The 25,408-nt window shown below is 32.9% G+C and overlaps 1 protein-coding gene across 7 annotated transcripts in view; it reads right to left on the bottom strand.

Moving 5' to 3' along the window:
* Positions 1 to 25,408, bottom strand: part of Mipol1 (mirror-image polydactyly 1) — a 301,689-nt gene that overhangs the window by 31,702 nt on the left and 244,579 nt on the right. For all 7 annotated transcript variants that reach the window (XM_010632664.3, XM_010632658.3, XM_010632659.1 and 4 more), the window contains one exon: positions 23,726 to 23,956. In XM_010632664.3, the coding sequence (XP_010630966.1) occupies positions 23,726 to 23,956 (231 nt within the window). The remainder of the gene's footprint in view (positions 1 to 23,725; positions 23,957 to 25,408) is intronic.

Here is a 25,408-nt window from a genome sequence, read left to right as displayed (position 1 = left end):
AAAAAAAAAAAAAAAAAAAAAAAGAGAGAGAGAACAATTATGGCAATATTTAAAATTCAAAATTACATATTTTTTTTTAATATTAAAACTTCAGTTCTTAGAATTTATCCGGTAGAGCATCAAAAAAAGTATACAAAAATATGTTTGAGGAAGGCTGTTTACTTATAATAGTAGATTTTAACAGTTCCAGGGCTGGGGATGTAGATTAGCAGCACAAAATCTTCCCAGCAAAAGTGAGGCACTGAGTTCAGTTACTGGTATGAAAAAAAAAATCCAAGTTATTTTCTTGCAGAACTTGCACTCTAGCCTATAAAAGATATATGTGTAAAGTAACTTTTTTAAAGATTCAAATTACATTTTTTTGTTTTATTTTGGTTCTGGTGCTGGGGTTGAATTTGGAATGCTGTAAAAACTAAATATGAAATCTATCACTGGACTACCAATACCCGACACCCTTCAAATTATACGTTTACAATAGTTTACTGTATATTGATCTAAAAGTGATGGTTAGTCATGATTGTCAACTTGATTGGCTTGAGAGATGCCCAAGAGGTTAGTAAAACACACTTCTGGGTGTGTCTGCATGAGTCTTGGGGGTGTGACCTCGGGATTATGTCTGCTCCCTGGTTTCATTCACTCTGGCTCTTTCCTGATCTGCATTTCTTGGCTGCCACAAGGTAAGCAGCTTTCCTCCACCACTGGCTTCTGCCATGACGTTTCTGCCTTGGAGCCAGTCCACCATGAAATGAGACTTCTGAAACTGTGAGGTAAAACAAACCTTTCCTTCTGTGCACTGTGTTCGTCAAGCATCCCATTGTTTTGATTCAGCAATGCAAAGGTGGCGAAAACATTAGGGAAGCCGATAGCTTTGAAGAGACTGAAATTTCTAAGTTATTATTTTTCTAGTACTGTGAAGATACACACATTTGCCTTTTCTTTGTTGGGAACCTAAGAATAAATTATTACTTGTGAATAGGCAAAGTGCTTCACAAAAACAGGGATTATATTCACCCAATTTTAAAGAATGAAATTGTGGGAAAGGGTCAAAATACCTCTGTTTTGGTTTCAATGAGAAACCGAGGCTCTAAATAATTTTAACTGTCAATATCTTGTATTCTCCTTTAGTAGTTCCTCCCTCAAAAGCTAGTCAGGGCCGACAGTAAAAAGATTGTTTTTTTTGAGTGGGGCAAACACTCTACCACTGAGCAATATGTCAAGCCTGCTAAGGACGTCTTTTGTAGAGAAAATTACAAATCCATCTTTCAAAAAAGTATTTAATTTTTTTGGCATTGACTTTTTACTTAACCCAACTAAGAATTGAATATGTACCTTATTAAAACTTAAATATGACTAACTTCTGAGGTTCTGGAGTAAAATTAATAGCCATGAAATAAAGTTTTAGAAAATGTTGAAATACTGTAAGAAGCTCCCAGCTTCATAGATCATCATAATAAACTTGGCCTGGTCCAAAAAGTTACTGTATCAACCAATATTATAAAGTACTATATAAACCATGACCCTGACCAGAGGAGGCTTGATATGAGCTTAGAAAGGCTAACATTTTGTTAAGTTATTGAAATTGATGTTCTAGAAATGCAACTGGGCTGAGATTTGCCTTGCAGTATCCGGGTGGTGGGATTGGGAAGATGCTGGCTTCTTTACACCAGGCTGTAAGCTGGAGGAAGCTTCAGCCCACTTCAGCTGCCCTCACCCTGAGGTCTTCTGAAGTAAACAAGATAAGACAGGTCTTAAGCCTAAACTGACAGGGTTTGCAAGTTAGTGTCTGAACCAGGCCATAAAGAGTCTTCACTCTGGCATACACAAACAAAAGGAGATTCTGATGATGAAATCATTCAAGATGAAATCTGTATGTTCATTAGAAGAGAGAACATGGGAAGTTTTAGGACCAGATATGGACTATGTTAAAGGCAAACTATCCCATGAATGTGTGTTCTATAAATCAAACATCAAAGGAACCTGTGGCTGTGGAGAAAACTTTTAATATTTGAAACCTCAGGACTCCTGGAAAGTTCATGGAAGCACTGGAGTTTACTGAGGACACTGTGACTGTCAAACGCTTCAGGTTTAGAATGTGTGGCAGTCTTGTGGAGAAAATAGACTGGTGCATCATGAAAATGAAGCCAGTGAGTTAGATTTCAGAAGAAATGGTATTTTGGTATTTGTATTCTCTGTAAGGGACAGAAAATGAGAAGCCATTGCCCTCTTTGGATCACTGTTCTATAAAGACAAAAAATCCTTCCCTGCACATAACTCTTTTGCATCCTTTCTGTTGGAACCGATTTCATGGAAATTGCCTTCCTGGTAAGAGTTCAGGAAATGAATTAGGAGGTGTGTAATCATCAGATCTCTATCAGATGGCCTGAATGTATGTGCTCCTTTGGCATTTTCCCAGAAGTCCAGCAGATTGGTGGCTTCTAAAATTCAGAGGCAAGAAATCCTTACCACTGACATTGATATGTTGGTATATGACCTTTTTCTTTTTTCTTTTCTCCTTCCCTCCCTTCCTCTTCCTTATTTCTCTCTCTTTCTTTCAGACATGTTCTTGCTATGTTGCCCCAAGTGTGGCCTCAAATTTATAATCCTCCTGTCACATACTCCCAAGTCACCGGAATTACAGATGTGCACCACTGCACCTAGTTTGACACGATCTTTTTACATTTTTTTCAAAATGTCATCATCAGATACCTATTTGTGTATCCTTCAATGGTACCAAGCAAAGATTTCCATGAACTAGTACAGAGTGGTTCTCAGTACTGGTATCAAAAAGTGAGAAATATTTCACCTTGTTCCCCCCCAATAATTTATTTTGCAGTTCTACAAGTCTCTTCAAAATGGAGCTGACTTAGATTACTTTAGTTAGAAAGTCTCTTAAAAGTCATGTAGCCCAGCCATGTATGTCAATTCTCTGTATGAGGAAATACAAGCCCAGGAAAGCTGGAGGGCTTTTGTTGACACCACTCTGTGGAGCAGGAGAGAGGGGACACTATATCTGCCTCTCCCTTGTCCACATTGGTGACATGCGCTCTGCACTCGAAGGCAGTCAGTGAAGATAAATGTGGTCTGGTCTCTTCACCTAGTCAACATTTTGATAGTCTTTTTGTAACCCAATGGAGATCATATCAGCTATATTTTGAACAGAAACAAGCCTACAATGCCACCTTTGGACCGCAGTAGTAGTAGTAGTAGTAGTAGTAGTAGTAGTAGTGGTAGTAGTAATGAAGCAGAACATGGCTCTTAAAATTCTCAGTACATGTATACTTTGTGGTTCCTAAGAAGCTGAATTCCTTTGTCCTGTTTAACAAAGTATCTAGACCAAAAAACCTAGAGCATTGATTTTATATACATGTTCATGAATTAATCATTAATGTAATTATCGATCCACTCATAATTTGTACATAGACGCTGAGTTAACAATTAGAATTTGGCCTCTTAAAAATAAAACTCATATTTTAAAAATATTTATCATACTTTTGTGATTCTTCTGTCCATATAACTTAAGTAACTTTTTTTTTTTTTAACTTTTGGGTCCTGAGGATGGAAGTCAGGATCTCACACTTGCTAAGCAGGCACTATGCCACTGAGCTACATCCCGGCCTTAACGTTCATAACTGTTGATATGCTGTAATCTCTCAGAAATACTGTAACAAAGAAGCCACAGGAATACCCTTTTCCCACTGATACTCTCCATCATTAAGGCATGCTCAATACAATATAGATTTGACTGAGATTCTCCCTCTTAATTTCAGTGATTGATATAGGTACCACATACCTATTACCATTGGGTATCTTTATTGTTGACTTATCAGATCCTGTTATATTTTTATGGAAAATATTCTGTATTCATAATCCTTTAATGTACAAAGTCGAGAAAGCTCAGAAGAATCACAATATTTTCATAAATTTGCTGTAAACTCCTCTAGAGGTTAAACATGACATGATTTAGGGCAAAGATTCAGATATGTCATTATATTTGTCTAGTAACCAGGTGCTTCTCCAGAACAACTTAACGTATTATGTAATAAAGATCTGTGCATTATAGTCACAGTACAATACTGTTATTTGGAAAATTCTGAAGCACATCCAGTTTATACCAAAGATATTTAGGTTATGGGTCTGATTAGGTTCTACATTATTTCTTCAACAGGTGAATAACGCTATGCATACACTAGCAAATTCAGTATTTAAAAATTATTTTTGAGGGGCTGAATCTTCTATTTTAGATTTTTTTCCTGTGGCACACTATGATAGGCAATTAAAATTCCTAACAATATGACACAAAGATTTAGTGGTATATATGTTTTTCACAGCTAGCCAATCCTTCCTGACTCATCCATGTCTGGTGATCTTCTTTTTTTTTTGGATCGGGGATTGAACTCAGGTCCTTGACTTGTGAAGCAGGCATCAGAACCACTGAGCTAGAACCCTGGCCCACAAGTGATCTTAAAGTGTCCCTACAGTGCCATATACTTTTCGTGTTATGACACCTATACACTTGTCAGAATCACTTGCTAGACTAAGCTCAGTGATAGCAGGGGCTGCTGCTTTGAATTTTATTCACCAGTAATTCCCAATGTCTACCTCAGTGCTTGGTGTATAGAACCTACTTAAGATAGTAATTGAATTGGAGAGTGAAAGAAATAAGGAATTTTCTAAGTCTCTCACGTAATTTAAGAATCTATCAGTGTCGGAATGTGCATGGTTTTTGGTACTTAATTTTGGCTTGAGCTGTGGTTTCTTTGGAAGTTTTGACCCTCCCATGACTTTTGGTTTCTTTAGCAGGATCTTGTAGATTTTCAGAGGATTGTGACGTTGTCCCAAGGTTAGATTGTGATTGTGCATTTGCCTGCAACTGTCACTTCTCACGAAGTGAGAAGTCTTACATACCACCAATATCCAGCAATCCAGGGCCCAACAAAAGTAACTTAACTTTTTATAAGCTTTGTTAAACGCAGCTTCTGACATGGCTCCTGATGATTCCTCCCTGATAGTGATGGCGTTGCACAACACCCCTCCCTTCGGTGTGGCCTACATCTAATGAACACAATACGATGAAAGTGATGGGATGTTACATCTGTAATTGTTTTATAAAAGTGAGTCCATCGTGCATCTCTCTCTTATTCTTTTTTTTTTGTACTGGATTAAACCCATCTTTGCACTAAGGTACATCTTCATCCCTTTGGGTTTTTTGTTTTTTTTGGGGGGTACCGGGAATTGAGCTTGGGTCCTTGGGCTTGTGAGGCAGGCAGCAGAACCACAGAGCTAAATCCTCAGCCTTTGTTGTTTTGAGACAAGGTCTTGGTATATTGGTAAACTGCCTGAGGTGAAGCTTGAACTTGAGATTCTCTTGCCTCTTCCTCCCAGAGTGCTGGGAGTACAGGCATGCGACACCATGCTCAGCACTCTCTTACTCCCTTATTCATTCCGAGTAAGCCAGCATTGTGTCGTAAGGGGACCACACAGCAAAGAGCCAAAGGAGGCCACGAGAGCATGAAGCTTTAGTCCAAAGGTCTGTCAGGAACTAAATCCTGACAATAGTCATGCGAGTCACCTACAAAGCAGATCCTTCCTGGAGATGACTGCAGCCTTGTTGAAAGGCTCAAGAGCCAGAGGATTTAGCTAAGCTGCACTGAGATTTCTGACTCATAGAAGCTGTGAAATAAAATTTTTTTAAATGTTCTAAAACCATTATTTTTTTTGGGGGGATGACTTGTTATACAGTAATAAATAACTTAACTAATATAAACTTAAAAGCAAAACTTTTTTCCCTAAAAATATAAAAATTATAGTCTCAAAATTATATACTTGTCTGCTTAAAATGCATCCTTTATATCTTTCATTATAATACAAGTTCATGATTAGTAGGAAATACATATGGCAAAGGAGATTCTGCAAAAAACTCACGTCTAAGTGCAACAGCTTTAAAATCTACACTGAATTCTAACACAATAATCCAATGAAAACTTTTCAATAACAATGATCTATTGGAAAGCAAAACAGATTTACTTAATACTGAGTCCATGCCACGTATTGTCAATATCAAACACATCTCAGAATTTATCAGGCCTCTTCATACAGTCTTTTGGTTAGGTTATCAGGCAGAAGAATTGAAGCTTTATCCTCTTTTCATAATAAAAGGGTTTTTACAATAAATATGTTACCATAAATCTCGAATATTTTTGTAAGTGACCTTATTAAGAATTTTGAAGGATTATCTGTAACAAGTTCAACAGATAATTGAGAAACTACGATATCAAGAAGTGCATGCCCTTAGATGTCTTACATTCTACTCAAATTCAACCTGTTAAAAGTAGTATTTCATTTTAACTCGTTCTTCTAATCTTTACCACCTCAATAAATGCTGTTGCTATCTATCAGATGTAAAACAGATATCTGGGATCTCTATCTGACGCCGTGCATCGATTTAGAAAGTCTTCCTCTCAAATACCTCCCAAGTCTCACTACTTCTTTGCATTGCCAGTGACGCCCCTGATTCAAGTCCCCACAGTTTCCCTTCTGAGTAGGCCTCTCTGCTTCACTCTCATCCCATTCTAATTATCGTCCACCTAGCAGTCAGAGTTAGTCTTTTACAGACATAAATTGGTGTATGTCCCTTGATCAAAACCCATCAAGAAATTCCATTGCACATAAGAGAAAAAGTGGAGACTATTTGTGTAAGGTGGCACACACCTAAAACCCCAACTACTCAGGAGGCAGAGGTAGTAAGAGCACAAATTCGAGGCTAGTCTGGGCAACTTAGCAAGATCTAGATCCAAAACAAAATTTAAAAAGGGTTGGGGATGTAGCCAAAGTAGTGTTTTTCCTAATCTGTTCAAGGCCTTAGGTTTAATCCTCAGTAAAGAGGTAGAACCTCACATAAAAGCCTTATCACAGGATAAATGGTTCGGTAAGATCTGAAAAAATCTGCATACCATGCACTCCCCTCTTACAAGCTGCTCTCATTTTGCTACAAAGATCTCCTTTAGTTTCTCCAATAACCCAGGTTCTTTGCTTGCTTCATGGAAGGCCCACATGGAAGGTTTTTTTCTCCTAGCTAATTTCTATTTATATTACTGGACTCAGCATAGAAAAAAACACTTCCCCTACTATAAACTGGATAGCCTTGCTATATTCTCCTGCAACTCCTAAAAGTTTCTCTTCATCATCATGTTAAACATAATTTATAATGCTATCCTTGTTTATATGGATATTTTATCTCTCCTGAAAAACTGCTTCTTCATGAGGCCTAGGTACGTTCATTTGCCCACCAGGGACTACCTCAGTTCTTGACACATAGTAGGGGTTTAAAAAAATGTTTGTTGAATAAAGACAGGAATAAAACTGAATGTAACCTAATATTGTAGTTATAATTAGGAAAATTCTTAAATCATGGCTTGTGGTCAATGTGCACAGATCTCCTCTCATCTTTTAGGAATCCGCCCTTGTTATCTTCTTGAAAATGAAATACATTTGTCATTGAGATCTGAAAAAAGCCCTCAAAATTAATATTTGGCATAGCTATTACACCTTTCTCACCCAACCTATCTGTAATGATTTGTATTCAGATTTTTCACTTCACAGAAACTAATACGGATACCTAGATCAACCAATTATAAATATAAACAACTACTCTCTAGTAATCAAAGAGGGTATTTTTGAAAATGATAAAATCTACCAGGAAAGTGGTATCAAAGGGAAGCTGATACTTAGTTTTTGAAAGCATGGTGTCATTAAAGATAAATTAGTCAGGGCCAGAGATTTAGCTCAGTGGTTCTGCCGCCTGCCTTGCAAGCGCAAGGACCCGAGTTTGATCCCTGGTACCAAAATAAAAAAGATAAATTAGTCAGATAGGTTAGCTATTTAAGAAGAAGTCAAATTCTAATGAATAATGAAACATGTTCATTAAGCAGGATTGTGTTAAGAGTAGGAAAGGTTTATTGGGGAACGCAATATCTCCTGAGAGGAGGGGCCTCAAGTGGGTTGCCAAGCAGGAATTACTTTACAATGAGGAAACAGTATCTGCTAATGCAAATTTTTGATGCATATATCTTATTCTGCTGTAATTATATTTACCAAATCTGTATGAAGTTTTTGCTTATATTCTTTATTTAGTGGCACTTAAAAGTTTTAAAGGTTATTTTTGCTATCATAATATGATACAGCCAATATATGAAATCAATAGAGAATTCAATTACTATGAATAAAAATTTTATTAAGAGGCCCCAGTTTCACTCACTATATAAGAAATGATTCCTACCTATTAATTTGTCACTAACATGTAGCTCTCCAGTATAACTGCTTAAAATGTATTCCTAGGAAATAAACATTTTTATTGTTTATTCACTAGGTATTCATTATTCAAAATTGTGAGCAGTGCTACAACCAAATTATGCTACACAGTAAACAATGTATTCTGTGAAAGTTAAATGTTTTCAGAGGCAATATAAACACAACATACATTTTTTGGATTCATGTGTTCCCTTACAGTTTACTTATTGCTGCTTTACAGAAATGGAAGTTTGTACATTATAGTATGGCCTTGTTGATTTATCAGTTACAGAATATACTAAGAATAGTAAGTAAATTGGAAAAGCTAGATTTAAGGCCAGTATCATGCAACAGCAAGTGGTACAACAGTTCAGGGCAAATCAGAATGTTGGCATAAGAAGGATAAATGGTGTGAACTGGACTGTGGTTTCATTATGTTTAAAGTATGTACTTTAAAAATTCCTAGATCATGTAGCCAAGGGTGATAATGGTATCTGTGTTCAGTTCTATTTTTGAATTGAAAGAATAAAATTATCATTTGACTTTTTCAACTTTTTAAATACAACAGTTTGATGACTTCTGACTGCAGGCAAATGAGCAAAGTAGGATTTAAACAAAGATCAGGGTATATTTATGACTCAGTTTCTTATTTGGTTTATCACCAGCAGAACATAGCTGGTCAGAATTTTAGTTTGGGGCATAATTTTTTATCAGTTATAAATTGTTTAATTTTCATTTCTAATGGACCACTGAATACTCAGAGGAAACAAAGTACGTTGATGTTGAACACAAATTAATGAAGAATATAAATATAAATGTGTAACTTCACTTTAAGATTCTTTTAAACAGATCTATAAACTGTGGTCATTTGATCAAACTACTCAGGTTATCTATTAAGTATTACTTTAAAAAACAAAAGAAAAACTATTAGGATAATGATATTTAATTTAGGTTTCCATATAATATTCGAGTAAAGACCAAAATACGCACAATGTACTATCTGAGGAACTATTTTAGCAAATGGAGGCTGAAAATTTTTTTATTATCTCATTTTAAGAGTACAATATTAAGAATTCCAAATATTATCTCATAAGCAGTTATTTAATGGCATAACATGGTACTAAATTTTAATCTACTTTTGCTTATATTAAGTCCCCAAATCAAACTAAATATACCATTATAAAATTTAACAAATTTTAATAATGCCTTCTCTTACATAGCTGAAGACAAACAGCATGTGATATTATGTATTATGAATATTAAAGACTGTGTTTAAATAAAATTCATGAAGCAATCAATGTAAATTAACTTCTTTTCTTATACCAATACAAAAAGAATGTTTAAAATACTACCTAGAGAATATATATTACTATTAAAGAGATTCAAGAGTCAAGATAGCCTGAGAAATATTGCTATAACATTGCTAAGGTTTTTGATCATTTTAAACCCAGAAAAGTTTCAATTAATGATGGAGGAAGTGAGTCACTGATTTTTTATACTGCCAAGTGAAATGCAGCAAGCTAGAATAACTGGTTAGTTTTATTAAGGTATCTTATTAAGATGGCTTATTAAGCTACTCACTATTGTTTTCATAGGGCTTTAGCCTGATACTAAACTTTAAAATGTAGGATTCTTTCCTTCCTAACTTTCATAAAAGTCATATATAATTAGCACTGAATGAAATTTTCTAATGTCAACATTTCAAATTTTGATTAACAGGGAATACAAGTCAACCTTATTCAAGTTTAATTCAAAAGTCTGGCAACATCCTTTGGGAGACTAGTAGAGATAAAGTATCAATGCAACTTCAAATTTCAGACTAAGCCATCAGCCTACAAAGTAAAAGTAATATTCAACTTATTAAGCTGGCATGGTGACAGTCATTTTCTCTACTTGATTTAGTTTTGATTCATAGGCAATATATATTCTCAAATTAAATTAACATTTAGGGTCTATAATGCAATTAGGATCCTCCTACTGATTGTGTGTGTGTGTGTGTGTGTGTGTGCGCATGTGTGTCTGTCTGTCTGTCTGATCTACATAGAACATGAAAGATATTTGTAATAAAGACAAAGCAGTAGTTGAAAAAAGTGATGCAGGTACTGAACATAAAAGTAAGAAACAGAAATTTAGGTAGTGGTAGGTTTTCTGGACAACATATAAATAAAAGCTTGGCAAAATTCTACATGAGGGGAAGGACTATAATTATTTAGATTCATACCTTTACAACCCTGAACATTAAATACCACTCAACAAAAATCATATATAGTTAGGACAACTTAAAAAGTTATCATTCATTATTATTATTGAGTGAAAACAAATTGAGTCTCATTTTTCTCCTTTAGCTATCTCTTATCCAGTATTTAGGGCTAGAACTAGTGTGAAGTGAATGAGGTACTTATTTTAAGTTAAAATTTAAGGGGGCATAAAAACCTCTCAGTAATCAAACTAGTTCTTTAGTGAACTATATATATTTTAAGCACACAAGCCTTTTTTATTAGTACATCATTATACAGAATACTGGGCTTCACTGTGACATTTTCATATGCATTAACATATTTTGATCCTGTCCATATCTCCTTTTAATTAAAATTTTAAACATTAAAATTAATTGAAAACCCATGATAAAATACCAACATATTAAATAAGGCAAGTTTCTTTGAAAAATGAATTTGGATAAAAGGCTGTGTGGTTTAAGTATATCTGCTATCATTTACATAAATGTAGAATATTTGTGTCAAAATTTTTCAATATAAATTTTAATAATAAATCCCTAAATATTGTTCAAAGGCACTCGATGCCCTAAATTTCCATAGATAAGACTACTGTAACTTTTAAGCACCAAAATCCTTAGTATCTGTAACTTTTCTGTAACTATTTAGATTGACTCACTCCACTGACAAAGTTACTTCTTTTAACTTATATGGCTGGTTGATAGTCTTTAAATTAATTGTACTAGGAGATAAGGCAGTAATTTTTTAATTCTATCATTCTATCAACATTTAATAATTGACATTCTTCTGTACAAAAGTTTTTATCCACTCTGCCTTCCATCTCTCACAGTTTCTCTAAACAAACTCTAAGATGTAAGAGTTTAACATTCTATACTGAACTAGTTTTTTTCCACGATGCACAAATTGTCCTAAGCTTTTCGGGCTGACTCCTGTGTCCTTTTCAGTATAAGCCCATATTTCCATGAGTACTGTAAGCACTTTCTTACTCTCTGGCACAAAGTGATACTGCAGATTTAATTTATATTTTCATGACCCAGACCTAGGAGCTCTGATATCTTTTAATAGGAAGTAGTTTTGAGAAACTAATATCTGGATATTACATGTGTCAGTTGTTGTAAGGCCTTGTCAGCGGGCAAAGCTAAGAAGAAAAAAAATATTTAAAATCATTAGTTCATACTGGTAATTCCAGTTCAAATTAATATTAAAGTTTCTTTTTCCTAATTCCTTTTATTTTACAGTAAAAATCTTCACCCTAATAATATTTATTTTTACCAACCTTTCTATATCTATATATATCTATATCTATATTTATTTCAAGATGTTGATACCAATAGTACTATCAATTATGCACAACACTGTGCAAAATTTTAGTTGACTTTGCATTTCTTTTTGTGTTTACAATATATTCCATTAAGGATATGCAGGGTATGATGATCCAAACATACTTTAGCTAGGCATGGTGGCACATACCTGTAATTACAGCTATGTGGGAGGCTGGGGCAGGAGGATTGTAAATTCATGGTCAGCCTAGTAATTTAGAAAGACTCTATCTCAAGACAAAATCTAGAAAGACTGGAGATGTAGTTCAGTGGTGGTGTGCTTGCCAAGGATGTACATGGCACTGAGTTCAGTTTCTAGTACTGCAAAACAAAACAAAACATCCACCTGAATTATCTTCTCTCTACAAGTATCTTATGAATTTGAAATACAGTTAGCCATATTTATGTGTACTTACTTCTCTATCTTGCCTTTTGTGTTATAAATTTCATTTAATTCCTGAATATTTAAAACATGTACATTCAAAAGTCAAAAGTATACAAAAGGTCATAATTTTAAAAGTTGCACTTCTATCTCTGCCTGCAACTCCTTCCTATCACCTCCAAAGGTAATCATTTTCATTCGTTTTTGTTTTATTCTTCCTATTGTTTTTATTTTTATTTTTTAATGGTCTATGTAATTTTTTTCCATTTAGCAATTTGCCCTGTGAACCATTCAGTTTCAACTTGGAGACATCTTTCTTATTCTTCTTTATAGTTTTATTCTCCTATGTGCATGAACACTAGTTTCTATAGCTACTTTATCTTTTTAATTAATTTTTTGCTATTAAATAATATAATTTTATGCTATTTGATATTCATGAAAGCATATTATCAGAATTGATCCCTAGAAGTGATTTTTCTCAGAGGATAAATGTAATCTTGTTAGATATTGGCCAATTCTCTGCCTAGTTGTTTTACCATCTTACATTCCCACAAGTAATGTGTGAGAATACACAGAACCCTCTTTACATTCAACTTCTGAGATTTATTGACAAATTCTCTTCTTTCAAAAGTTACATACTACTTACATTATTTCTGAGACTAGAATATTTTTTCCTTACTATTTTTGATTCTGAAGTGGTAATTATAATATTTAAATTTAAAGTGCATAGGTAGAAGACATTCAATGGTTTACATTTATAGAGCACATTATATGTTTCAAAGCACTTTTGTGCATTTGCATTTCATTTGATCCTTACATCTATGTTTCAAAGTAGTGAGAGCAAGATCAGCTCCATCTTCCAGACTGGGAAGAAACACAATTTAATGATTTGTATGCACCTAAGGACTATCATAGGATGTTAGTTCACTCATATTTTTACGAGATAATAAATTGCCTCTCTTTGAACTTGCAATTCTAACGTTTCAATTTATTATATGGTAATGTAACTAGCTAGATAAAGCATTTGAAATACAGATTTAGGCATTATATTTACTTCACAAATAGCAGAAATAAGAAAGGTATTACTGAGTTAAGTTCATATTTTATTTTGGATCAAGATTTATTTGTTTGGGTTTAGCTTAAGAATTTTACAAACCTATTTAACCAACTCTAATAATAAAATTTATTTTGGAAAAATATGGCATATTTAAACTTGAAATAAGTTATATAAACATAAGTAACATGATAAATGAAGTGAATTATCCTTTCATATATAAACAATACTTATGATTTTTCTAAAATCTTAGAAAATCAAATGAAAAGTGCAAAATAATTTTAAGACTGGAGTAAAGTTCAAAGCCTTCTTTTATACTGAACAATGTCTCCTTTCATTCTTTGAAAAGGTAAGAGAAAGTTTTATTCCAAGTATAAAATGCTTAATCTAAATTTTAATTAGATTGACTCATTCTTGACAATAACAAGGATATATTTATCATATGAACTTCAAGAAAATATTAAAGGATGACATTAACAAACATTATAAATTGAGAGTCCTCAAACAGAAGCAATGAAATCAATAAGCATAAATATAAGCCTGATTTTGGTCTTTTATTCATAACATAAACTGTTCACCACAAAGCACAATCTGTATGTTAAAGATGTCATTTATTTTTGAAGTTGAAAAATAACAAAAAGACTTTAGACCCACATATAAGAGGTACTCTTTTTATTCTTTTCTGAGACACTGACCTGTATACTCATTTAAAAATGAACACCACATCTTTACATTATTAAATATTTGTTTTGATCTATTAGTATTCACCAAAGTGCCATTTTATAAAACCCTGCACTGAATAGACAAGGCTGGAGGTGACCATCTGCAGCTTTAGAGTCTGCGTTTGAACTGATGAAAAGAGCTTTGTGTTTTCATTGCCAAGTTTGATTCTTGCAGTCATTAGGCATTCCCCTCAGATCGCATCAATGAAGCCGTACTCCCTTACACCCATGTGTTAAATTCTCTTCTCCTCATGGTTTCCTTTGCCAGCTCTACTCAAGAATGACTACTGGGTCTTAGCCACATTCTTCTCACAGCTGTGTTAAAAAAGAGCATCAGAAAGTCTTCCTAAAACCCATATGTGTATCTGGTCACTTCTCTGTCTTAGGGTCACCTCACATTGTGGTGTGATTATACAGAGATTCATTCTTGTTCTTGAACTGTGCTACTCCCATCATTCTGGGAAAGATTAGGCCCTCTGTGAGTCAGTACTATAGAACTTGGAAGACTGATGCAAAATACACATAAATCAGCTCAGAAGGCAGATTACAAGGAAGATGTTTCAAGATACTATTTTTTGTTATATTTACCATTTATATAGGTTTTCATATGGCAGATGGTTAACATAAAAGAAATAACATATGCTTACATCTGCTTTTAGGATTCTACTGTATGTGACAAAGGGAAAAGTAAACTAATGACATTCAATGAACTATTAATTTGTATGGTATTAATGTCAAAGCAACTAAAATTAATAAGTTCTGAAATATTATTTGCCACGTACTTTTGGCAATCTTACTTACAGTCAGTCTTTTTATAGAAACACCTAACAAAACTATCTTCAGTACCATAAATGTTTTTTCATTATACTATACTTTGGTTAGAGAATTGTCAGGAAAAACTGCCTCATAAACTTCTTTTATAAAGAATATAAAACAACATAAAGAAGGAAGATACACTTTAGCCTCTACTATATACAATATTGTTATAGAATATTTTCCCTTTAACTGTAAATGATTAAAAATAAATATATATATATAAGGACTGTGTTTATGATTTCATAGGCAAAATTACACTGAAACAAGCAAGATTTTTTTCATTCTATATAATTATCTAGGGTCAAATACACACATGTACAAGTCCCTGACTTAGTGGGTAGATAATTTAAAATGGAATCTTTGAATCCAAGTTAAATTTGTATTTCTACTTCTTTTTGTGTTCAACTGAGTATTTTTTAAAATTATTCTTTGGTAATAACAACTGTACTTCACAAGGAGTTTGGACTACTCCATGTTTTGATAAATTGTGTACACCAGATTTTAGAGGACTACACTGAGGATTTATAATAAGCAAAGACTCTCATTGTATAAAAAGTAAATATTTCCTATATTACCAAGATAGATACATTATATCTAACCTATGGGTTTAAGAATAGAGAAAGCAAAGGGAAAAGTTCTGAGTTAGTTATATCAAGTAACAACATATATATATATATATATATATATGTATATGTGTGTGTATACGTGTATATATATATGCATATATATGTGTATATATATGTATATATATATATATTACAATAAGCATATTGTATCATGTATACTGAGGTTGAGCAACATCCAATAAGGAATGATGCAAATTTCTAAAAATCTAATTTTTACTACTAAAATATTTAAAGTATATTAGTGATTAGTGGCATTAAGTAACCTTTCCTGGAGGGTTCAAATCACTTTATATATCTTATTTATTAAATCTAATTTGAAGCTGAACTTCAAATGGACAAGTTCTCTTTTTATTTTTCTAAATTTTTTTTTCAGTTTTAATTGAGTTTATTGGTACATTTTAGGGATACAGTACAGTTACATTCATTGTTGGGATGTTGTACCTCTACATGACAGGTCTTGGTTCTCATTTTTTCCCCTTGTCCCTGCCCTCCCTTCACCTCCTCCTCCCCTCCCCATCTACAAGCACTTTATTTCCATCTTTTCATTATCTCACATTTTTTTCTTTTCCCTTATAAGTACCAGTCAGTTAAGAGTTAAAACAATAAAAATGGTTTTGATCGCAACTAATAGAATCAAGGAAAAAGATACTTGTGAGACAATATGTCAGTTCTCAGAACTTATACACATGACAATTACATTTGAATTTCTCTGAGGTATAAGAATTCTTGATATTTTAGCTATCAAGTTCTAGTCAAATGTGCATGATCATTGTAAGTGGATTATATAATTTCCCTAAAATGACAGGAATTCTGTCTCTGACTTTTAATCCCTGTAGTCCTAGGATTAATAAACACAACAATAAAGAGCAACAAAAAGTCCCATATTTTAGTTTTAAAATAAAAGAGTATGGATTACATACATTTTACTCTTTTTTTATTTTTTTAATTCCTCTCTATTGTGTCTGCCTGAAATATGTTCATCTGTTTTAGTGTGCAGAAATATGTAGTCCAACTACAGCTTATCTACTGGAAGACAGCTTCTGAAATGAATATTAAATACAAGAAATCACATTAATTTGTTTTTAGTTCCTACTCTCATTTTTGTTTTTATTCTTTCTACAAAGATAACCATAATTAGGCATCTATTTTATCAAGGAAAGTACAGAATCTAAGATCTAGAGAGCTCATTTTCTTCATTGACTTTGGGTCCTTCCCTTTCTACTCTACTGGAATCGCTCAAATTCTGAGTTAGGTTTCTATCCTAATAATCTTACATTAATCCTTCCCTGGTATAAGGAATGAGCCATACAATTAAAAACTATGTTTCTTCTTCATGTCAAAGTGAGACATTTCCTAAAGGTTAAATTATAAGCCCAAATTCTTTAGTTTTCATAAATAAGTGAATATAATTCCATCAAACATGTTAGGTATCTCATTGTACAGTAAAAGTAGCTCCAAAAAATGTACTTTAAGTAGTTGATGAATGAGGAAAGTGATGCTACACAGATATCTGATAGAACTGATAGTTTTAATAAAATATATACTTGTTTGCCAGAGTTCAAGATTTGGATTTTATAAGTAAACTATGTGATCCAGATATTTAAAAATGTTGGATTCACAATTCTAGAATATTACATTTTTAAAAAGCATATCATGTGTCTAACAATAAATATTATTCATGCTTAGATGCTGTGCATTTTACAATGATTGCTTAAGAGCCATCTGAGTACATCTTCCACACGTAAATGACAATTATGTTATAGCTAATTAGATCTGGGTTTAGAAGATGCCTCCCAAAATTGATGGTTGTAAATAAGCAATCACAAATAAATTAACTATTTGACCTATTATTTACTGAGATATGTATCATATTTCACAGAACCTTCAAATCTTAAACCTAAAAACATTTTGAAGAAAAATTTCAGAAATGTTTTAAGCCCTCTCACTTAATACTAATGAATCAATCAAATTTAAATATTGTTAAATATTGACTTATACCTTATGCTGAGTTAATAATTTTTGAAACTTTTTCTTTGATTACTTAATCTACAAGTGTTTATAGTGTTCATCAATGCTGAATGTTGCTTTATAAATAATTTATAGAACCAAGATTTTATAGGAAAAAAAAATCACAGGTAAAGTTGACAAGAGCAGAATAATTTTACTAAAGAGATGGCATAATTCTAAAAAGAATCACAGGGGCTTTTCATATTAAGCATCTTAAGAATATCTTAGCATAGTTAATTTTCCTTACAGTTAAAGTCAGATTGTGGAGCTAGCAACAAAACTAAAAAGTCTATTGGAGTCTTTTGATGAAAATAGTAAGCTTTTTATTTTTTAATCAAGCAACTGTGTTCCTAGAACCCAGAGTCATCTATCCTGTTTTATAATTCAACCTGCAAACAGATTAAGCAGCTGAGTTTGTGGAAAGTATGTTTGCTCTATGCTAAGAACCCTTGTGGGGCACCGCAGTGACTCCCCTGACACTTGGAAAGGAACGATAGACAGTTCTTACTCATCAATGGGGAACCTGGCCTGAGAATTCACAATTTCTTTGTAATATCAACTTCTTCATACAAATCAGTATTTGGCCAAGAGGTAGAAAAGACTGTGCTAGCTGTCTGTGTTCTCCCCCAGCCTCTGTCAATATCACTAAAAAGATGCAGGACACTCTGTATTTCAAAAGGCAATTTACTGCTTTGAAAATCTATCAATTGAAATGTTTCATCTTGATCTTTATTATTTTAATTATCTTATAAAAATCTTAAATGAGTAGAACTCATGTAAATTTTAAGGAACTGATATTTTTGGAAGAGTATGAACATGAGAAAGTTCTGAAGAGTTGACAAGTTTATTTTTCATGAAAGTTTAAAATTTATAATCTTTCTCCATTTGTCTGATTTATTAATTATATACTTATAGTTTATGATGGAATTTGAATCAGATTCTTGTAAATCTGTCCTACAATACAGATGATATGTGACAAAAATTATGTCAATATAAACTCTAGGTCTGCAAGAGATTTTCTAATTTTATAAGCATGGCTGTAATTGCTTTTATTTTAAGTGTAACTTAGGCATGCTAAGCATAGCAAAATGTATTTTAAAAAATTCTCTGGCATTATTTTTAGGCCATAAGAAGCATACTTAGATGGAAAATAATATATAGTATAAAGCATCATTGAGTTTTAAATCTCTCATGATGATTAAAAACATGCATTTAATGGATTAGTATGTCAGCTTTCTCTTTGCTAAATGGAGATTAGTGATGGCCCTTAGAAAAGCAATTAATAAGAGAAGTTTTCCCTACAAAGTTTCTGTTTTTAACCCTTTACTGAGTTTCCTGTATCTCTATAGGATTCCTCTATCCAAAGCCAAGTATCAGAAAAAAAAAGCTAAAAAGCTAAAAGTCAATTACATTGTGCTATTCTTCCAAAAACATACACATTTTAGAAAAGAAGTTGAGAGAAGTTAAAAGAAATATATAGTGCTTAACCCAAAGGAATTGATTTTTACTAGTGAAATTTCACATTTTATGACATTTGGGCCAAGAACTATTTTTGGGCAATGAGTGACTTTTACTCTGCAGTTACATATAGGCCAAATTATGGATGGTAACTCTGTACAGCTCTTTTTTCCAGGAATACTCCTATATGTTAAAAGTATTTGAGAAAACAATTTTATGAATGAAAAAAAGACATATAAATTTGAAATGCTACAATTTGTAATAGTATATAGGCTTTCTCCACTATTAATAAAAGTTTCATGTCTCATATGTAATTAAACTTTATGAAGTGGTGCTAAAACACGGTTAAAATCTGGTCATGAGGAAATAAGAGATCCCAGGTACTAGGAGAGAAAACCCATGGTGGTCCCAGTGAGGGGAGGTGAGCCAGGCTGACCACAAAAGAAATCATGTTTTTCCATGAAACTGGAAATCTTTGAGTAGTGGGTTGGGAGAAAAAGGTTTTACCTAGGGCATAAAGCAGATCTAAGTACACCTAAACTTTTCCAGTGTATTCTTGACAGACCAGCTTTTACTTTAGTTCATTATTGTACTAACTCATTACGTCATGTAAGTTCACTTGTTTGTAAGCATTTATGGAATACCTACTTTACACAGGCATCTGCCTCAATTTTTGGAGGAGATGGGGATATGAAGATGAGTAAAAATGTTAATGTCCTGGGAAATCTGTGACAGCGGACTGATTAGGTAGGATATGTATATTCAAAACAATTGTAACACCTAGATGATTAAGATTCCTATTAAAAGTATGGATTAAGTACTATGAAAAAAATGGAAAAGGATATAAAGGAACAATTGGTAGAAACTAATTAAAGCTTCATTATAGGAATAATGTTTGGGCTGGACTTTAGGGAGTAAGAAAAGTGTGGCCATGTGTAAAAGGGTAGGGTTATGTTCTAAGAAGTCATAACATGTACAAAGATGTATGGTAAGGACTATAGAAGAAAACTATAACATGATCTAAATTTTGTGCTAGAAAGATTAATTCTGCTGGAAGTTAAGAGGATAACCTCTCAGGATAAACCTGAGAGAACCAACTGTGGGCAAACTAGCTTTATGATTATTATGATAGACTAGATGAGGAATGATCAGGACCTGAGAAAGGCAATAAATTACTGAGAATGGGTGTAGGCAGTCAGGAGATGTTTAGGCAACAGACAACAGAATTTGGCACCAAAGTAAACATGAAAGGTGAAAAAGAATAAGGCAACAGGAACAGAGTTTAAATTGCTGAAGTTCGTGAAATGAATGAAGACAGAAAAAACGGGGAATGGAGAAGACTTTACTTTCAAGAGAGGGAAAAGTACAGCATTTGGGCACATGACATTGGAAGAAAGATGAGTAAAGATTTGGAGGTCATTTGGGTAATAGTAGTGACTAAGCCTATGAAAATGGATGACTTTTCCTGGAAATTATGTAGAGGCAATCTGTAGAGCAATTAGTATTTAGGGATAGTTGGCAACCATAATACCTGAAAGAAATGGAGAAGAAATAAAGAAGTAGTACAAGGAAAAGAATCTCAGAAAAATCTCTAAGAAGGAATGGTGAAGAGTATTAAATGATAAAATACAAATAGAATATATATTATAAAAGTTGAACGCATTTGTCATTGTATACTTACTAACCTTAGTAAGTCATAAAATAGTTTTTCTGTGATTATATGGTTATGTCTAAGCATCTTTATAATTCCCAGACCTCAGAATATAAGCTTTTAATCTCCCTCCCCATTTTCAAAACTATATTCATAAAGTACTCATTGGTAAAGTGTATCATATAAAATTTTAGGACATGTCTCTTATGCTCAATGGAGGAAAGGCATATAAACAAAACAAATATTTGTCAACATATAAATAACATAGTACAATAACTATCTTTGGGCATAGAGACAGCCTATAAGGTTCAACAAAGTGAACATTCTATTGACTGGAAAGGCTTCTCATATACATGTTTTTACAAACTAAAACACGCAGATAACACACAAAAAAGACTGCTTTCACTTTCTAGGAAGATGAAGACTAGAGAAAATGCAATTGAATGGTTCCTGCTATACTAATAAATACCGTGATACTAATAAAACAGTTGATGCAAAGCTTATAATAATAACTGACACTTCATTAGGCATTTACATCTTATTAAATTTATTCTTCACAAGAAGCCTGTCTCTGAAGTCAGTACTACTGGCTCAGTTTATCTGAGGAACTTTTCCTCATAGATGATAAGCAATTTGCCCCAAATGTCACAGAAAATAAGGAGGGACTCAGGCATTCAAACCAAAACTTTCTTCCTTGATTACACAGCCCATTTTCTGTCCTCTATGCTGCACTGACTCTCAGTGGGACAGGCCAAAAGGCTCCAAGTAGGGGGATGGAAGCATGCAAAGTCTTGAAAAGGCAGAGTCCTTCTGAAGAATGAGGTGGTGCAGTGTGGAGAGAGATGACAAGAGGCTATGTAACATACATTGTTCTTTTGCATGTATTATTTCATATTATTCTCATAAAACATTAGACAAGAGTATCTTTGTCCACATAAGTGCGAGGTTTTAAAATAAAATGTCCAAGTTCACACCTACACCTTGTGAATCCAAAGCCTGAGCTTTTCAACCATTATGATGGAAGCATGTTTCTTTATTTTTACCATGATCATATATAAGTTGTAAAACAAAAATGTGCTAAAAAACGGACCATTGATATAGTAGTTAGAAAATTAGTGGTGATTTTGAAATGAACAATTTCAGCATAAGAACCAGCCATAGTAAAATAAGTAGCAGAACAATGAATGGGAATTGAGTTAGTAATGGTGTCTAAAAATCAGTTATTCAAGAAATTTGGCTGCAAAAGGAAAAAGGTAAGTCAGATCTCTTTAGTTTTAATTTTAAAATGCCTGGAATACTGATATATTTTCAAAAGACTTTCCAAAATGTTCATTAATAACAGTAATTTCAGATTGTAGAGAGAAAAGTAATATCATCTACAAAGTCTTATTAGTTGGTTTCTTTTCAGAGGATAACCTTCATTTTAAACCAAATAAAACAGACTGATGGCCCCCTTAACTGCAAAGAAGATACACTACCTGAATTATGGCAATTCAAAATGAAATATAATGAATTCAACTCTAAAAGGATCCTGCTTATATTTCATCTAAGTTTGTTGGCAATCATAAGAAGAGATTAACATTTCAATTTAACACTTAACTCTTGTAAATAACATAGCTGTTGTTTAACAAATCTGATTAATAGATCAGAGACATTCCTTTAAAAAGTTTTCATTGGTCTAGGATCCAATGTGCAAAAAAAGAATGATATACAAAGTTTGTCCAGTTGTTAAAATACTCAATTTAAAGCATTATCTGAGGTGATATTCATTCTACTTTTTGGTATACAAAGGTTCTTTGTTTTTACAAAATGATAGTAATAATTGATGAGATATAAAATTTAAAAAATAAAAAGTAGAAAAAATCTATTTTTGAAAACCAAATTGGCATCTGAGAACTACTGTTTTAAAGAATTTTAGTCACATATTGAAATTAAAGGATTGCATGTAAATCATGTAAATAAAACTTTGCAATTACTTGTAGACCTTTAGCAAATAGAGCTAAATCAGGTCCTGATTGTCAAGAGTTACTGATTGTGATTACAACGAAATGCAATACATTTATATACATCATGGCTCTTGGACTGTTAATGTACAGTGTGAATAGCTACATAGTTTAGGGCTAAATATTAACCTTATCATTAAACCTAAAAATGTATAATTTTTTTATATAATATTTATATAGAGCAAGAGTTTGGACATACATTGGTAGTAGATATTAACATACATAATCTGTAAACTGTTTTAAAATGGTTTTGACTAGAGTTTCACCTGACTTTGGGCTATTAACTAAAATATAATTTCAGAGATGTTGTGGAAGTGGTTGAGAAGATTTATTTTCAAATGAGAAGCAGCAGGAAGTAAGAAACATTGAAGTGAGCACTTCTTCATACTATAAAACTGGAAAAAAAAGATTATGGAAAAAGGTATGTATTAAAAATTTAAGGTGATTTTGTGAATGCTTTAGGGCTATTAACAATGTATAAAGAAGGTCAGAGTAACAAGTTCTATTATATTAAAATTTCCTCAGAAAATTCCACTACAGTGTTCAAGTTCCATCAATTAACAAGTGACGTCTTTGCCTGGTAGGTTGTTAACATTCTGCTAGCTGGAATAAAGAATGACTGATTATGCAGCTTTATTTAAATTTTAATAAAAATGCAAAGATCATTCAAAATAAACAAATATAATTATGCATTTCTAAAAGCTGTATTGAATACTTCAGAGGAACAACACATGAAAATTAATTTCACTGCACCGAATTCTATGCATTTAGAGACCTCAGATTGGAAGGTCATACTTGACTCCAGCAGGATTATCATGAAGCTGAATGAATACAGGTGGTAACTTGACTGCCTCTTCCTCTTGCAAATAAGTTTGCCTATTAATAGGGGTGTGTGGAAAGATTTAAATAGTATGCCCTCCACAAACTGATGAAGATCAGTTATTAAATAAAGTCTGTCCTAAATAATAATTCTTCCCAGGAAAATGAGTTTTGATCCCAAACATGGATTATGATTTGTAATCTAAAAAAGCTCACTTGGTTTAATATGCCTTTGTATTCAACCATTAGCAGTGTGTAAGTGATACCACATATACAATGTTTAGCTCTCAAAAGAGAGTTTGTATTTTGTCTTGTGTTTTTAAAATAATCCAAGATCATCTTACTTACTTCTGAGCTTTCTCATTGGCCACCTGCGAGGCTTCCACTGCACGCTGCAGCTGTAACTCCATGTTTGCTTGCTCTGTCAGAGTTTGCTGCAGTTGGGCAGCCAGTTCCTCGTTCTGTTGTTGAGTAATGGAAACAATGCTCTCTCTGTTTTTCAAAGCTTCTTCGTAGGTACTAAGGGTATGGTTAAACTGATCCTTCAGATTTTCTTCTTGAGATAAAGATTTGTGTAAACTGAGAAAATATCAAAATAATTTAAATATAAATAAGGCAGGCTGACGGATCAATGGTCCATTTAATAAAAATTTCCATTTAGAAATTTCCACTTCTAAAAATCAATACAGATGCTTAGATGGGTAAATGAAAATAGTATTTCTATCACAATATTATAATTGATAATTATTTCATATCTCAGTTTGTAGGCTTAAAGCTATCCAGACAAATGATTATCTATGCTACCAAAGCACACAGAAAGATACTGCAAAATGTTAATCTAATTATATCAGTGTAAATATTACATTCAATTTTCTTTAAAGGAATAGCAGAGAATTGGAAAATAGAGTATCTCTAGGTAAATAAAACAATATAATAAGCCAACTGCAAAGAAGTGTGAGAATGGGCATCAGTTTAGGAGATCTAGGGTCTATTCTGCTAAGCATTTAATGAGAATGAATGAGGTTTGTGCAAATACCGACCAGTCTTACACTCAGAATTTTCCACTTGTCACAGTTGGGATATAAATGAAGTTAAAATCACTAGTCAGGTTGCACAGAAATAATATGTATTCAGATATATATATTTTATGGTTAATGAATCTTATTCCAAATACATCCACTTATTAAGTCATACAGAGAAATAGCATATAAATTAAGACTAAATGAATGCAGAAGAAAATGCAGATAAGTAGAATCCTAAAATGCTAAAGGTCAAATCTTTGATATGTCATTACACCTACCACCTGAGGTTATTTCAAAATGGCATCAAGCACCTCACTCAATTAAATAAAGACATTTTGAAAATATAAATATTTAATAAGGGAAATTTAAAATCCACATAGGAAATGTTCTTTTTTTATTAAATAAAATCATTTCAGTATATGCATACAAAGGAAATGGGGACTGAAGACTTAAAGTACAACAACCTAACTATATGATACAGATTGGTCATGTGAAAGAAAGCAGTATAATTCTTACAGATGCAAAAAGCTAGTCAGAAAACTTTAGATGGGCCTAATACTTGGTCTGTTACTTTATTTAAAACTGCTCATATTATAAATTTTTCTTTTAAAGTCACCTATAAGCCTTTCACAGTGTTTTTACTTTGCAGTAGGTGTCACAAAGCAATAAAATGTACATGAAACAAGTGCAGTTGACAAATCAAAGAAAATCATTTCAAAATTCAATTCAATCCCTAAGCAAAGAGATTGTTGCTAAACTCTGGTGAGTTGCCTACTATATTTAAAATTAGAGTGATATGTAGATGGACAAGTGACTGGACCCTTTGCTCTTCAGCTCTTAAAAAGCTACTCATTGTTCAGAATGCCTTGGGAACCTTTATATTCCATGAAGATTTTCTCAAACAGGAGCAGGAGCCGAAGTGAACTTTTTAAAAACAAAGTAGACAATGTTACTTAACATCCTGCAATAGCACCTCACTGCACTAAAAAAAAAAAAAAAAAAAAAAAAA

This window comes from Fukomys damarensis, unplaced genomic scaffold, assembly GCF_012274545.1.
Source record: "Fukomys damarensis isolate Sample0158 unplaced genomic scaffold, DMR_v1.0_HiC HiC_scaffold_17, whole genome shotgun sequence".
NCBI classification, from domain to species: Eukaryota; Metazoa; Chordata; class Mammalia; order Rodentia; family Bathyergidae; genus Fukomys; species Fukomys damarensis.
The sequence above is the reverse complement of the archived record's forward strand: the minus strand, read 5'-3'. Positions and strand labels throughout refer to the sequence as shown.